The sequence below is a fragment of the Bison bison genome, unplaced genomic scaffold, assembly GCF_000754665.1.
Source record: "Bison bison bison isolate TAMUID 2011002044 unplaced genomic scaffold, Bison_UMD1.0 scf7180017864456, whole genome shotgun sequence".
NCBI classification, from domain to species: domain Eukaryota; kingdom Metazoa; phylum Chordata; class Mammalia; order Artiodactyla; family Bovidae; genus Bison; species Bison bison.
In genome coordinates this window covers 8721065-8738224 of record NW_011495018.1, presented here as the reverse complement: position 1 = coordinate 8738224, position 17160 = coordinate 8721065, and the positions used below count along the sequence as shown (strand labels likewise).

Sequence of the window (17160 nt, the reverse complement as noted above, 5' to 3'; positions counted from 1 at the left end):
GTGACTGCTGGTTCTCTAACCTTCATGTTTAAATTCTAGAAAAGAAGAAGGTTGAGAAAAGCTGTGCCTTCCATTTCTCTTTAAATCCCCTGTGCTAGATATGACATGGTCTCAATTAGCCACAAGGGATGCTCAGAAATGTCGTTTTTATTCCAGTTGAGAATGTGTACTTGAATTTTGCTAAGTCAGTAGATGTCAAGTGTTCTCACCACACACACACACAAACACACACACACACACACACACACACACACACACAAATGGTAGCCGTGTGAGTGGTAACTATGTCAATCAACTTGATTTTGGTAACCATTTCATGATGTACACATACTAAAACATCATGTGGTATACCTTACATATATAAAATTTTTATTTGTTAATTCTACCTCAATAAATAATACTTACTGGGATTTCCTTGGGGTCCACTGGTTGAGACTTTGCCTTCCAATGCAGGGGGTGCAGGTTCAATCCTTGGTCAGGGAACTAAGATTCCACATGCCTCATAACCAAGGAACCAAAGCATAGAAGGGAAGTAGTATTGTAGCACATTCAATAAAGACTTTAAAAATGGTCCACATCAAAACAAAAAATAAAAAACTTTAAAAAGTGTTCAGTTCAGTCGCTCAGTTGTGTCTGACTCTGCGACCCCGTGGACTGCAGGCCTCCCTGTCCATCACCAACTCCTGGAGTTTACCCAACTCATGTCCATTGAGTTGGTGATGCCATCCAACCATCACATCCTCTGTCGTCCCCTTCTCCTCCCACCTTCAATCTTTACCAGCATGAGGGTCTTTTCAAATGAGTCAGTTCTTCTTATCAGTGGCCAAAGTATTGGGAGTTTCAGTTTCAACATTAGTCCTTCCAATGAACACTCAGGACTGATCTCCTTTAGGATGGACTGGTTGGATCTCCTTGCAGTCCAAGGGACTCTCAAGAGTCTTCTCCAACACCACAGTTCAAAAGCATCAATTCTTTGGTGCTCAGCTTTCTTTAGAGTCCAACTCTCACATCCATACATGACCACTGGAAAAACCATAGCCTCGATGGACCTTTGTTGGCAAAGTAATGTCTCTGCTTTTTAATATGCTGTCTAGGCTGGTCATAGCTTTCCTTCCAAGGAGTCTTTTAATTTCATGGCTGCAGTCACCATCTGCAGTGATTGTGGAGACCAAAAAAAAGTCTGTCACTGTTTCCACTGTTTCCCCATCTATTTGCCATGAAGTGATGGGACTGGATGCCATGATCTTTGTTTCCTGAATCTTAAGCTTTACGCCAACTTTTTCACTCTCTTCTTTCACTTTCATCAAGAGCCTCTTTAGTTGTTCTTCACTTTCTGCCATAAGGGTGGTGTCATCTGCATATCTGAGGTTATTGATATTTCTCTCAGCAATCTTGATTCCAGCTTGTGCTTCTTCCAGCCCAGCGTTTCTCATGATGTACTCTGCATAGAAGTTAAATAAGCAGGGTGACAATAGACAGCCTTGACGTACTCCTTTTCCTATTCGGAACCAGTCTGTTGTTCCATGTCCAGTTCTAACTGTTGCTTCCTGATCTGCATACAGGTTTCTCAAGAGGCAGGTAAAAAGTGTTATTTTTACTAAATACTATTTGTATAAGTATATCCCCCATCAGCCAGAGAGAAGAAAGAAAAATAGAGACTTCCGTGGTAGTCCAGCAGTTAAGACTTCGCCTTGCAATGCAGGGTGTGTGGGTTCAATCCCTGGTCAAGGAACTAAGATCCCACATACCTGTAAACCAAAAAACCAAAACATAAGAAACAGAAACAAAATTGTAACAAATTCAATAAAGACTTTAAAAAGAAGGCAAGATAAAAGTTAACCGTTAAGATTCCATGATGAAGTATGTGTTCATTCACATTCAGTTAATTTCTTTTAAAAACTGTCCTCCTTCAGGCTCTAAGAAATTTTTCCTCTTTGTGAACCCTGCATCACAATGTCATGCATGTGTTCTCCCCAGAGCTTCACACTGAGGACATAAAGTCCTGATAGCTAACCCTGTGATGGGGGAAACACAGTTCACTTCTAGCAACGTGGCCGAGTGGGGATCTCCCGGTGGGGAGCGGAAACCCACAAAGCCCTGATCCTGAAACTCAGCCCCAGTGAGGACGGCTCCTGGACAATAAGAGAGCAGAAAACAACACATCAGAATCATCTTTCCCCACTTTCAGCAAGTGGAGACTTTGATCTCTGAACAAGGAAGACTGAAGTCTCTGCCCACACTGAAAAATCTGTTAGTCAGCTGCTTATAGATGATGATGATGGGCATGGCTGATAAGTCACTGACTGATGGCTGTGCCCCCAGCTCGAGCTCACAGGGAGCTTGAGAACTTGTCTCGGATCATTCTGTTTATAAATGGGATGACCATTTACAGAGTTAGTAGCCAGCTAGTCTAGTTCCAGATTCTTGTCCCCAAGACACTGAACTTCTAGTTCTGGGCTTTTCTGTGCATTATAATCAGCAGGGGAGCTTCCCAAAACCTAGACCTATGAGCTGAACACCCTAGACTCAGATCACAATCTCCAGGGGTGGGACCCAAGAGCCAGTAGATTATTTTTAACCTTTTATTTTGAAATAAATATACATCTACAGGTGGTTTTGGTTTTTTTTGTTGTTTTTTTCTTTTTTGTAAGTGCCCAGGTGATCTCAGTGTGAGGCCAAGCTGAGAACAGGGCACTAAACTACAAGACTGTCTCAAGGTTTCATGAGAACTGCCTCAGTTAATCTTCTCAACAGCCTTCTCTCAGGGGCAGATGTGATCTAATTCCCAGTCAGTGGCTAAGAAAGTCCAGTGTGCTGTGCTCCCTCGCTCAGCTGTGTCCGATCCTTTGCAACCCCATGGACTGTAGCCCCCAGGCTCCTCTGTTGAATTTTCCAGGCTCCAATACTGGAACGGGTTGCCATTTCCTACTCTAGGGGATCTTCCGGACCCAGGCATAGAACCCACATCCCTTGTATCGCCTACGTTGGCAGGCAGGTTCTTTACCAGCTGAGCCACTGGAGAAGCCTGAGAAAGTCCAGAGAAGTCACTGCATGTGACCAAAGGCGCAGACTAATGGAAGGCGGAGACGAATTGACTCCAAGCAACCTACCTCCAGAGCCTGTACTCTTCCTTACCCTGTCCCAGTGGTTCTGAAACTGGACAGAGTATCAGAAGCACTTGCAGAGTTACTAAAAGCATAATTGCTGTGCCCTACCACACCCCCAATTTGATGACTCAAACAGGGTGGGTGGGGCCTGAGAATCTGCACAGGTAACAACTTCCCAGGAGATACTGATGCTGTCACACGTTGAGAATCACAGCCCTACACCACTGACATAGGCCTGCCTTCTCTTTAACCCTCAAGGAAATAAAAGAGAAGCGGGACTTTCAAATTGCCTGGAATTCTAGGGTTATTAAGAATCATATGACTCCCCTGGTGGTACAGTGGATAGGAACCCATGCACAGGGTACATGGGTTCAATCCCTGGTCTGGGGAAGATTCCACATGTGGAGCAACCAAGACCACACGCCACGGCGACTGAGCCTGAGTGCCCTGGAGCCTGTGCTCTGCAACAAGAGAAACCACTGCAATGAGAAGCCTGCGCATCACAACTAGAGACAGCCCAGGCGCAGCAGTGAAGACTCAGCGTAGCCAAAGACAGGGAAGAGGGAGATTAGCATCTAACTGTCACCTCCTGTGTGCCAGAGCTGTACTAGCTGCTTCATGTTCAGAGTATTAGAAACTCATACAAGATGGAAGCTGTGCTGTTCCCATTTTACAGCAGGGAAAACTGAGGTTATCAAAAATATTGAATCCCTCATGCAAAGTTAGACAGCAGTTAAGTGACCAACAAGGAAGAACTCAGATTTATCTATCCTGGTGTTTTTTCCTCTACATCATCATGGACTCATGTTCTCCAAGAACACTTAGAAAATGTCATAATGGTAGAATACTGAAACCCTGGGCTGCTGTCCAATGCAGGGCGTGGGACTGCCTTTAAGAAGGAGGAAGTAGTGATGTGAGGGCAGGAAGGGACAACGAGGAAGATGCTGTATTTGCTTTCCCTTGAGAGACGAGTCACTTCACCTTTCAATAGCCGTGGATTTCAAATGTCAAAGGAGATCAATTCAAAATAAGAAGGTTCTACACCAAAATCTACATGGGCACCTGGAACAGAGGATGGAGACAAGGAGAAGGAAAGGAGTCCTGGATTCCAGGCCCATCTTCCCCACATTTTTTTAAGAGAGAGATTTCGGTGTCTACAAAGTGGAAAATTCAGTTGAAGAATATTTGATATCAGGTCTTTTCAGTCTTGAACCTTTATATATCTTTTTGATATAACCATATTTCTGTTTCAGATGTAATCAAGGTGAGACTTGTAATATGAATCACATATCTGGAAGGAGGCATATTTTAAAATAATTTTAATTTTTGGCTTTGCCGGGTTTTTGTTGCTGCATGGGCTCTTCTCTAGTTGCAGCGAGTGGGCTTCTCAATGTGGTGGCTTCTCTTACTGCAGAGCACAGGCTTAGGTCATGCAGGCTCCAGTAGCTGCGGCTCCCAGGCTCTGAAGCACAGGCTCAGGAGTTGTGTGACACATGGGCTTAGATGCTCCGAGGCATGTGGGATCATCCCAGATCAGGGATCGAACCTGTGTCGCCTGCTTTGGCAGGCCGATTCTTTACCACTGAGCCACCAGGGAAGCTCTGGAAGGAAACATTTTGTAAATCAACAGACTACAACTACCAGGCGCTGTAAAACTGAACTAAAGGGTTCAGCGTGGAGTGACGGACATTTCTCCTGAACAACAATGGAAATACTATCTTACAGCTATGTATGTTGTCCCATGAATTAGAAAAGAATAGAAAAATACGCAAATTCTCGAGCGGCTATAGTGAGAGTATGTCCCATAGACTGTGCCACCTTTGTAGTGTGATACAAATGAATGAGTATGCAAATTAGTCCTCATTTGAAAGAACTGACCACAGTATCGAGTGCAAAACACCCCCTTTCATAAAGCATTTTAAGAAAAGATGGCTGAGGGAGGCAGGCTCAAGAGGAAGGGGATATATACACACTCACGGGCAGATCTGCGTCGTACAGCAGAAACCAACACAACACTGTAAGAGCAGTTATCCTCCAGTTAGAAAAGAACATTGAAAAGAAAAACATTCTGTTTCCTTAGACAAGCAGTTTCCAGAGTGGATACATTTATTTTTTAAATGTGAATCATCACCCTTCAACACACATGATAGTTATAATTTCTAAAAATTAAGCCTGCCTGAGAGAACTGAAATCTCTTTGATTCATATGCCTCAACCCCTCAATGCAGACCCTGAGAATTTCATGCTTTAAATATACAGAAAAGGGTTCTAGAAAGAGGAACCTGTACCAGTCCAGAAAGGAAAACAGTTCCTTGTTTCTTTTGGATTGACTGAGATAAAATAAAATAACTTCTCTCATTTTACATCAAACTCTAGATCTACAATAACATTCCTAACAAGGAACAGGCTAGCTCCGATCGGTGCTCCCCTCTCTACTGCGACACTGTACTGAAACCGATAATATCAACCTCAGTGTAAACTACTTTCACACATGCCAGACACTGCACTTTCCTCATTACCTGAGATAAACAATACGAAATGTAAATGAGTGATTTGAACGAAAGTTTCCAAGTCTTAAGGATCCAATTTTTCAAAAACAATCAATTAGAAAAAGAAAAAGTATCAAATACTCTAAGCATTATTTTTCAGACTCCTAAGACTGTAAAAAGTCTTTGTATAAAAAAAAGTACTTCAACGAAACACATATACAATACAAACTAAGGAACTGCTTTAGAAATCCTTAAAATCTTAAACATTTAATCCAGAAGTATACATAAATTTCAGTAAGAGTGAAAAATATTACAAACAAAAATAACTGAAGATCCCACCGTGTTAACCTAGTGTACAGTACTGGATTTACAGCGCGCGCAGGGAAACGAACACTGAGGTCACTTCACGTAAGTAAGTGGTAACATTTCAAAGTACATTAAATACTTGCTTTTCATAAATTTCTGGGGTGGGGTTTGGCTTTGTAATAAATATGTAATAAATATCTGTAGTACTTTGTACATGTTGAGTGCTTATCTTTCTCCATTTGAAAGTCCTTCTCCAGAGTCATAATGTCTCAGAGGCATCCCAGAGGGTGGGGAGTTAGGACGTTGCAGCAAGTCCATTAACAAAGCCATCTTATTATCTATGTGCTCCTGGAGTTTATATATTCGCTGATCAACGTAGTCTGTAAGTTTCTTTTCCATCAGTTCCAAATTTTTAGAAAGAATCTTTTCCAAATAGGAACAAACAGGTTGCTCTTCTACTCTGAAAATAAATTTTAAAAAATATTATGACAATTTTCCCTGGTATTATAACAAAACAACCAAAATACACTACAATAAAGCAGCCGATACACATTGCTGAAATTTGTCTCCACAACTACATTCTGTCTCCTTCCAACGTATTTCCAGGTTCTGGACACATACAATGTCGAATGCTCAAAGCATTATTATTGCTTCAGTTCTTTAAGTATTTAAGCATAAACTGAAATTAAGAATATAAAAATGAAGATGACAGAATTTCTACCCTCAAAAACAAGTGTTTAGATACAAAGGGTCTTTCTTTTTGGTTTTGCGCTCCAAATCAAAAGCAATCTTGCTTTTTCTTTAAGGTCTTTGTATGTCTTCCAAGTCCTTCCCCAAGCATTTTAACAGTTTTCTCTTTTCTTCATCTGAACAACCTTCTAAAGCGTTGGAAGGACGAGGACAGTGAATTTCAGAGTGTGGTCCACAAAACCCTAGGATCTCCTCATATTTTTCCAGGCATTCCATGAGGTCAAAAGTATTTTTTATAATAACACTAAGTTATCTGAACATGAATTGTACAATAAATGCACAATGAACTATCCAGAGGCCACACCGTGTACAAGGTCATTACTGTGACGACTAATTGCTATATGGTTGTGTATTCTGTTTCCTAGAATTCTTTAAGGTAGCAGGTTTAGGGTACAGATAAGTGTTTTTCTCAGAGGGAATTCAGTTTGGTTTTAAGTATTTCTACTGCGGTCTTACTAGCTATATTGAGTTATACATGCCATAAGGCAACATATATGAAACTACAACCCAAAGTCAATACAGTTTTACATACATGTGAAACAATACCATTCTCACTAAACTTTCTAAAAAGAAAATATGGTATTTTTTCAAAAAGATATTTATGTTACTATGTAATGGGTTTATTGTTATTTCTAAACTAATAAATATTTTTATATAGCCTACATAAATAAAAGTTCTTCGGAGTGCTCAATTATTTTTAAGAGGGTAAAGACCAAAAACTTTGAGAACCACTACTCTAGAATGTAGTGGTTTCTAGAACTCATGCATGGATGAGATAGTTGGACTGTAAAGAAGGCTGAGTGCCAAGGAACTGATGCTTTTGAACAGTGGTGCTGGAGAAGAGAGTCCTTTGGACTACACGGAGATCAAACCAGTCAAACCTAAAGGAAATCAACCATGAATATTCACTGGAAGGACTGATGCTGAAGCTGAAGCTCCAATACTTTGGCCACCTAATGCGAAGGGCCAACTCATTGGAAAAGATCCTGATGCTGGGAAACAGTGAAGGCAGAAGGGGGTGACAGAGAATGAGATGGCTGGATGGCATCACTGCCTCAATGGACATGGGTTTGAGCCAGCTCCGGGAGATGGTGAAGGACAGGGAGGCCTGCCGTGCTGCCGTCCATGGGGTCGCAGAGAGTCAAACAACAATGACTAAACAACAACACTCTAGAATATATAAGAAGCTTTTTATTGTCCCCTTTATTTTCTTCTTTTTCTTAATGTATATTTATTAAAAATTTTTTAATATTAATTATTTTAATATTTATTGTCAAATAACTATAGATTCATAGGAAGTTGTAAAGACACTATATTTGTGCAGTACCCTTCACCCAGTGGTCCTGGTTGGTCTTTACTTCTTACCTAACTATGGAATAATAATGTCAGTACAGTGTGGGTATGCCATTTTATCACACGTACACACATTCATGTAAATATCACCACAGTCAAGAGACAGAACTATCCCTTAACTACAGTGACCTCCCTCTGCTCCCCTTTCACTGTCACATCCACTTCCCTAATCTCCTCCATCCCAAACACCTGGTAATCACTTACAGTGTTCATCTGCATTATGAGAATGTTACGCAAATGGATCCATGTAACTTGACCTCTTGAGATTCTCTTTTGTAGATCAGCATAATGCCTTTGCCAGACAACCAAATTGTTGCATGTGTCAATAGGTAATTCCTTTTTATTGCTGATAGCATCCCATGATATGGATATACCAGGGTTAATTTAACCATTCATCAACTTTAAGACATATTGGTTGCTTATAGTTTGGGGCTTTTACAAATAAAGCTTCTATGAACAATTGTGTATTGATTTTTATGTGGAAAAAAATTCTTGGGGGACTTCCCTGGTGGTACAACAGATAGGAACCCACCTTCCAACTTAGGGAACATGGGTTTAATCTCTGGTCTGGGAAGATTCCACATGCCACAGAGCAACTAATGAGAAGCCCGTGCCAAGCAACGAAGAGTAGCCCCTGCTTGCCACAGCTCGAGAAAGCCCATGAGCAGCAATGAAGACCTAGCACAACCAAAAATATATTAATTAAAAAAAAAAAAAAGAAGTTTTCATTTCTCTGGGATAAATTTCAGGAGTATGATTTCTGAGTCACCTGGTAACAACATGTTCAGCTATGAGAAACTGCCAAACATTTTTTAAAGTGGCTGTACCACTTTAAGTCCCCATGAGCAATGTATGAGAGATCCAACTTCTCATTGGTATTTGGTTTTGTCGCCATTTTTAAACTTTTTATTTTAACCATTTGAATAACTGTATAGTGGTATCTTGTGTCTTGTGGTTTTCATATGCCCTTCCTTAATAGCCATGAGGTCAACAATAGCTCATCTTTTCATGTGATTATTTGCTTTGTACATCTTATCTGGTATAAATGTCTCTCTATGGTCTTTTGCCCATGTTCTAATTGGATTTTTTTTTTTTTTTATGTTGAGTTTTCAGCACTCTCTATATTTTAGGTATAAGTCATTTGTTGGATTAATCTGAAAATATTTTCTTTCCCACTCTGAAACTTATATTTTATTCCTCCTAAAAGAGTCTTTCACAGAGCAAAAGTTCTAACACTTTCATGGAGGTCAAACATTTTTGGTGTCTCGTCTAGGTTCCCAAAGACTGTCTCCTGTGAATTATTAGAAAACTTCCACAGCTTCATGTTTTACACGTACGGCTCTGATCCATTTTGAGTGAAGTTTTGTATAAGGTACGAGGTTTGGGTCATAGTTCACTTTTTGCTCTTTGGATATCCATCTGCTCCAGCACCATGAGTCAGAAAGACTCTTTCTTCTTCCTTTACTGAACTGCTGTTGCACCTCTGTCGAAACTCAGTTGAGCTCACCTGTGTGGGTCTATCTCTGAACCCTCTACTGGGCTCCACTGATCCCTGTGTCTGCCCCTCTGCCATCACTGCCCTGTCTTGATACTCTCGCTGTAGAAGACTCGACACTGGAAAAGGGACTCCTCCCACTTCATCCTTCTTTCTCAAGGTTGTCTTAGCTATTCTTCCTCTTTTGCTTTTCATAGAATTTTTAAAATAATCCTGTCTATGTCTGCAAAATATTGTGAAGTTCTAGTATGTATTGCATTAAACTTTCATATCAACGGGGAGAACTGACAACTTTACTGTGTTAGAAATTCAATTTGTAATTTAACAGTTACCAGGAAAGAAACCATCCAGGCCCAACTGGTTTCATTGGAGACTTCCATCAATATCAAATATCATATGAAGAAAATCACATCAATTTTACACAATCTCTTCTAAAATATAGAACTCAAAAAGAAGTAGAATTCATTTTATGAGACCAGTATCACGCTCATAATATAAAACCAGACAAAGACAGTAAAAGATAAATACAGACTAGTATCTCCAATGAATTCTATGTAAGAATACTTGACAAAATATTAGCAAATCAGTTCCAGCACTGTATAAAAAAGAATTAGACACCAGAATCAAGTGGGATCTATTCTAGGTATGCTAGGCAGGTTCAGTTTTTGAAACGAATGTAATTCACCATATGAAGAGATTACTGAAGAAAATTCATGATCATATAAATAGCCATAGGAAAAATACTTGATAAAATCCTGTATCCCCCTATGATGAAAGAAACTCTGATAACCAGGAACTAAGAAACACTAAGCTTCAGAGGCCCTAAGCAATCTGACTTCTCTCCACCTTTTATAGTCTTTGTGTGTTTGCTGTATTATATCCAGGGATTTTTTTATTGTTAATAGGGAGGATCTGAGAGAACTGGAGACATTCCAGCTCAGCTGGAATCAGAAAAGTGGAAGTGGAAGTCCTTCAGTCGTGTCCGACTCTTTGCGACCCTATGGACTATACAATGCATGGAATTTTCCAGGCCAGAATACTGGAGTGAGTAGCCTATCCCTTCTCCAGCGGATCTTCCCGACCCAGGAATTGAACCAGGGTCGCCTGCATTGCAGGCAGATTCTTCACCAACTGAGCTATCAAGGAAGCGCAGTTTTTAAATGTTTAGGTTTCTTCTTCCTTTGCCTTGTAGTATTTGTTTGTTTTGCCAGTCACACGTTAACACTGATGAAGACTATCAACAATTAAAAAACACTGTTACCTTTCCTTGTTCTTCCCAAGAACTACCATTTGTTTCAATAACTTACTAAACTCCTCAAATTTCAATGCTATTAAATACATTAAGAAAATTTCAACCAATACAATGACCTCATTTGAGATGTAAAAAAAGTCTAAATCAAAAGACTGAAATAGTAAGGTAAAATAGTTAAGTCAGAACCATGGCTGAAGTCCTGAATTCCCATCTAGTGCAATATTTGGAAACATTCCATCTATCTAAAGGAGGTGTGTGCTCAGTTACGCCCAAGTCTTTGCAGCCTCATGGACTGTAGCCCAGCAGGCTCCTCTGTCCATGGAACTTTCCAGGCAAGAATACTGGAGTGGGTTGCCATTTCCCAGTCCAGGGGATCTTCCCGACTCAGGGATCGAACCTGCATCTCTTGCATCTCCTGCACATACTAAACACTTAACTACCCCTCAATCAAAGTAGGAGTGGAAAAAATTGGAATTCTGAGATCAGAGAATAAGGGCCTGTACACTATTAACAATTACAAGCTGAGAAATGTTTGGATGACTCGAAAATCAGCCCAGGTCACACAGGATCTACAAAGAAAATCCTTTGCAATGGTTCAGTTCATACAATCAGGCAAACTGTGCCCGTCATGGCTACCACAGCTCCTCTCCCTTCATACAGGTAACTCTCTACTCCGACCCTTGTCTGCCGCTTATACTCCTCCCACCAAAGGCCTGAGAAGTGCTCGGCACCTCCAATTTACACACTTCTTTCAAAGCAACACATTCTACTCTGCAGAATATTTCTTTCTTCTACGTGTGTCAATGGTGAAATGTCAAAGCTCCCACAGTTCTCTCCGCAAACAAGTTCAGGCAGAAGCTACTGAAACAAACCTCTTTCCCCCACCTGCCTCCGCACCCTCCCCCACACCCCATCTCGACCACACGGGTCTAAACACTTACGTGACACCCCCGGCGCCTCCGCCAGGCTTGGTGATGCTGTCCTGCCACTTGGTGCCGGGTCCCACCCGGAGATGGCTCACCTGGCCACACAAATTCTGCAGAAAAGGCAGCAACTCGGAGTTAGGTATGTGTGAGCTGTCACCTGCTTTCTTTGATAAGAAAGAAGATACTGCATTCTTCAGATCATTCTCAAGAATAGAACGGCTTTGTGGCACAATTTTACACTCTTGGAGGCTGCTCATACTTCCTCCACCAGCTGGCTGCAGACTCTTCTCAGTGGTAGCCTCCGAGTCGTCAGTCACGTTTCCAGATGTCAATCCAGTTCTGAAAGGAAAAGGTGTGCAGGATGACTTGTCGAAGGCTCCCGGAGTAGACGAGGACGGCAGCCCCATCACGTGCTTGTGTCCCGTGTTTCCCAGAATCGACTGGAGCTGCTCTCCGATGGCAACACAATTCTAAGGAAGGCAGATGAGGAAAGAGCAGGAACATTAATGATAGTGACAGCTAACTCTGGAGTGACCTCGAGTCAGGCAAGGTGCCTTCTTCCATCTGAGCCTCAGAACGTTCACGTGGAGCAGGCCACAGCCACTGTCCCAGTATTGAGTTGAGGAGAAAAGACTAAAGCTAACTCGGCCAAGGTAACACGGTCATTGGTGGCAGAACTAGGACTGGAACCCCGGACACCCAGCTCCAGAGTCAGGACTTCTAGCCATTTCAGTGTAGTTTTGCTAAGGAAAATCTTCCAGTAAATACAAGCATACTTAGTAAAATTGCACAGGCATATTTTAATGTTTCCACTACAAAGCCCTCCTTAATTTATGGTATTTTCTAATGAGTCACAATAATTGATAATTTTCCTAGAATTAAAAATCATCTGCCCACTGTCACAAATGTAGGCCACCCTAAGGATATGCAATTTGTTTTCACTGGAAGATAGACTAGATAGTTACTTGCTTAAAGTTTGATGGTCTACCTATATACTTAAAGTCTGAATACTTTTGTGACATTTTCAATTATTAAAATGAGCTACTTTGGGGCCATGACTGCCATGATAATTTATAGCATAATGAATACGTTTTGTGGCCTCAGCCCAGCTAGGCTGTATTACTTCCTGAGAAGAATGGCTCACCTCTGATAGGTTACAGTTTCCTCCAGAGAGGCATGCTCTTGCCATGTTCCTCAATTTTTCCACAAGACAAAGCAAAACTATCTCCAGCCTAGCTACTGTTACATTAGATGGCTCTACCCTAAACTCTAAACCCAGAACTCTACTAGAAATTCTTTTTTATTAACTTATCTGTTTATTTATTTTGTTGCACTCTACCACACAAGGGATCTTAATTCTGCAACTAGAGTTCGAACCCATGCCCACTGCAGATGGAAGCTTGGAGTCTTAACCACTGGACCACCAGGGAAGTCCTAGAGATTCTTATCAGGGGATATCATCTTATAGTTAACACTGTTCAATACCTTGTAAGAGAGACTAAGAAAAGTATTATTATTCAAGATCAGGTGAAGACACTTGATCCATAAATTTTCTGGATGTACTAAAAAATGATCCTTGGATAAAATTAGCCCAGAACTCATTCATTCAACAAATATTTACCAGAAATCTACTCTGTGTTAGGTACTGTTTCAGGCCCTGGAAATAAGACAGTGAAAAGCAAACACAAATTTGTATATATACTCCCAGAATTCTGAAAAATTAAATCTTTATCTCTGAACATCTTAAAGGATTTGCTTTAACTTTTTAATCATCTTGAAAAAACAAGGACAAAGAGAATATTTTTATTTTTTAAGATGAACAAGGTAAATAGTGAAAATTCTTAGAATAACTGAATATATTTTCTTTGAGAAAATGGCCCAGAGCTTTCACTCAGATAACTTTAAATGACAAGCATATGCCAGACACTATCAGACAGAATTCTTACTCAATTATTCTAAACCGCTGAAGCAAAAACAAATCAAAGTCAGCACATGTGAACTGCAAATACAAGGAAATAAGAAACCACTTTAATAAAACTTTTCAGGAAACAAGGAACCACAAGGCACATGTGAAGCAAGGAGAGGCCAGGAAGTTGCTCCCAGGCCCTTCCTTTCCCCTCAGGACAGGCCCTGCCCCAAAGAACACGGGCAGGCTCGCAACAGTGTGCGTGGCTACACCCCTTACACAGGAGGAGGGGTTCTGATCATGAAACACCCCTCCTCTACACTCAACAGATACTTACAGAGCTTATGCGACACTTCTCAGAAAGACAGTCCATGGATTACTTGTTTGCAAACAAAAGCAATTCCAGAGAACCAGGTATATCCCATGAGAATTCCATAAATATAGTCTCCCCATAGAAATAGGATATTTATTAGCATGTTTAAAAGAAGATTTCACAGGATCTCCTTTCTTCCCCAGGGTGTTTCCCAAATGCCCGCACAGGTAAGGATTTAGCATATGCATATAATGGGAAACAGGTTACAATAACATGTGCTGCTGGTTGGAGGACTTGCATTTCTGGATGAGACAAAGCTACAGAGACACACATCAAGCTTGAGAGTAAGGTAAGAGTTGGGCAAGCACTCCTATGATTTACCTAATGCACTTCTGAACTGACATAAATTCATGATGAAGAAAGCATATTGTTTTGGGAATTAAATACACAAGCAAAAAAAAAAAAAAAAACCCTTAAAGACATGGCCAAAAAAACACCTGAAACTTTGCCATCATTTCTTTTCCAAACACAAGTTTTTAAAAGTATCAGTCATGAATTGATTTTTTAAAATCCATTAACCGTCTTGAATGTTTCCAAAATCTTTCACACACACAAAGTTTCTTCTGTTTTTAAATTTTTAATCTCTATGTCCATTGGATCTTTCCCCTTAAACATTTGTTCTTAAAATACACTATGCATAGGGCTCATCTGCTGTTGCTGGTTAGAAATAGCTGAGTCCTGAATCACACCCTCAGGGTTTCAGGTCACAACTGAGGGCCAGTGTTCTGTCTCTACAAGCTTTCCAAGGGATTCTGATGCAGGCAGGTTCCTATCTCTAGCCTTCCTGAAACAACCTACTTTAACCTGGCTACCTCCACATTCCAACTACTCCTTTACTATCTAATCCCTCAGAACCTGGTTTCCATCTCCTCGCTATTCAAGCGGGCCCATTAAGGATCTGCAAAAGAAGCTGAGTTGATAATCAAGGAGCATATACATTAGAGTCATAAATAAGACAGATCAGATTCCTGTTTGCACAAAGCTTATATTTTAATGAGATAAACAGAGCAGTAAATATACATGTATATGTGTGTGTGTGTATATAAAACAACAAAATAATGAAGAAAGCCATGATGAAAATGTGTGTGTGTGTGTGTATAAAACAACAAAAATAATGAAGAAAGCCATGATGAAAATATGATACAGATAGTGCACCAGTGTGGCTGGTGAAGGTCTCACTCAAGATGGAACATTTAAGATGAGGCTGAAAGAACAAGAAAAGGGCAGACTTGCTAAGATCGAGAAGAGGGGATTCTGGCCAAAGAGAACAGTTAAGAGTGCAGAGGTCCTGAGGTGGGAGCACAGGTGGATATCTGGGGAACACACACCTCAGAATGTCCAGAGACGAGCATCTGAGGAGATGTGACAGGAGATGGTGTTGAGGAGGGAACAATGGCCCAGATCTGAGATGAGAGGGTGAGGAATCTGGATTAACTCTGGGGTGAGGGGAAGCAGTTCGGGGACATTACACAGGGGAAGTCGAGTCTGATGGACCCTCTGAGATCATCCTGGTTGCTCTGTGGAGAGGGAGCACTGGAGCAGGAGCATCTGTTAGGAACCTCCTGAGCTGTGCAGGTGAGATCACTGTACCAGAGAACGAAGAGGATGGACTCTGTTCTTCTGGAAGCTCTCCATTCTGAGGTTTCCAAGGTCATCACCAGCTCTCCTGTTCTATGTCTGCCTGTCCCTCCAATGATACTCCTACTAAATTAATGTTGGAAAATCTCACAGAAGTTATATGACTTTTTTATTTGTATTATTTGATTTAAACTTCCACATTCATCTTATGATCTCAGCAGCATTGCTAGATTGTAAACAATTAACCTTTAGATAGTAAACATGAAGAAATTTATCCTTAAATAGAGGAAGCAATGCTAAATAGCACAGAACTAACACTGTCAGCGTTGAATTCAGGTCTCCTGACATCAGAGCCGGACTATAAAGAAAGCTGAGCGCCGAAGAACTGATGCTTTTGAACTGTGGTGTTGGAGAAGGCTCTTGAGAGTCCCTTGGACAGAAAGGAGATCCAACCACCCATCCTAAAGGAGATGACTCCTGAGTGTTCATTGGAAGGACTGATGTTGAAGCTGAGACTCCAATACTTTGGCCACCTGATGTGAAGAGCTGACTCATTTGAAAAGACCCTGACGCTGGGAAAGATTGAGGGCAGGAGGAGAAGGGGACGACAGGGGATGAGATGGATGGATGGCATCATTGACTCAATGGACATGGGTTTATGTGGACTCTGGGAGTTGGTGATGGACAGGGAGGCCTGGTGTGCTGCAGTTCATGGGGTCTCAAAGAGTCGTACACGACTGAACTGAACTGACATCACATTTCTGCTACTCTAAACAGTGGCTCCTGCACTCCGCCTCCTCACCCTTCTCCCTGTGCTCCAAGAAAACACAGTTGCTCGCCTGTGGTCTTCCTTCCTGGCCCCGGTCTCTCCCTTCACCACCTTCTCTGTCATCTACTAGGGATGCCCCCGCCCCTGTGTTTCCAAAGGCTCACAACGTCACCCCAGGAACATGGTATTCACATAGAAAACTCAATACTCCCAAAATAAACTTTTTTTTCCCTCCAAGTCACTCCCTCCCTTGCATTCCCTGTGTATTATTGACATCACTATCTTCAAAAGTTTGGTTTCACGTTTGATTCTATTTTTCTCCCCAAAACCCCATACAAGTTATTGTCAAGTCCCAATGGTTCCACTGTTGTAGCATCTCACAACCCAGCACTAGGGTCCTCCTTCAAGTTTAGACCCTCTTAACCCTCATCTGGACGAGAAATAACACAGAGATCCTTTGCTTCCCGCAGTCTCACTTTCTACTGACTCCTCATCTTACACGTAATAGTGAACTAGAGTTAATTAAAACAGGTAAAACATGCCCACAAGCTTCATAAAAGCATTCAAAATCCTCTATGATCCAGCCCTAGTCTACCTGAAGCTTCCCCTATCACTTCTTCACTCCAGAGAAATGAACTTCTATCCATTTCCTAGCTACATTATACTCCTTCCAGCACTGAAGATTTAATCCATACTGCTCTCTCTCTCTCATGTTGCAGCCCTCTTCAGCAATACTTGAACCGTGAACTTCCTGATGTTCAAGCTGGTTTTAGAAAAGGCAGAGGAACCAGAGATCAAATTGCCAATATCTGCTGGATCATGGAAAAAGCAAGAGAATTCCAGAAAAATATCTATTT

General features: G+C 41.3%; 1 protein-coding gene across 2 annotated transcripts in view; it reads right to left on the bottom strand.

The window, feature by feature from the left end:
* Positions 1-5195: 5195 nt before the first annotated feature.
* The window catches only part of LOC105002539 (uncharacterized protein C10orf88-like), a 48910-nt gene continuing 36945 nt past the window's right edge, over positions 5196-17160 (bottom strand). For both annotated transcript variants that reach the window (XM_010859181.1, XM_010859180.1), the window contains 2 exons: positions 11693-12147; positions 5196-6361 (listed from right to left, as the gene is read on the bottom strand). In XM_010859181.1, coding sequence (XP_010857483.1) covers positions 6127-6361; positions 11693-12147 — 690 coding nt within the window. In that variant the 3' untranslated portion in view covers positions 5196-6126. The remainder of the gene's footprint in view (positions 6362-11692; positions 12148-17160) is intronic.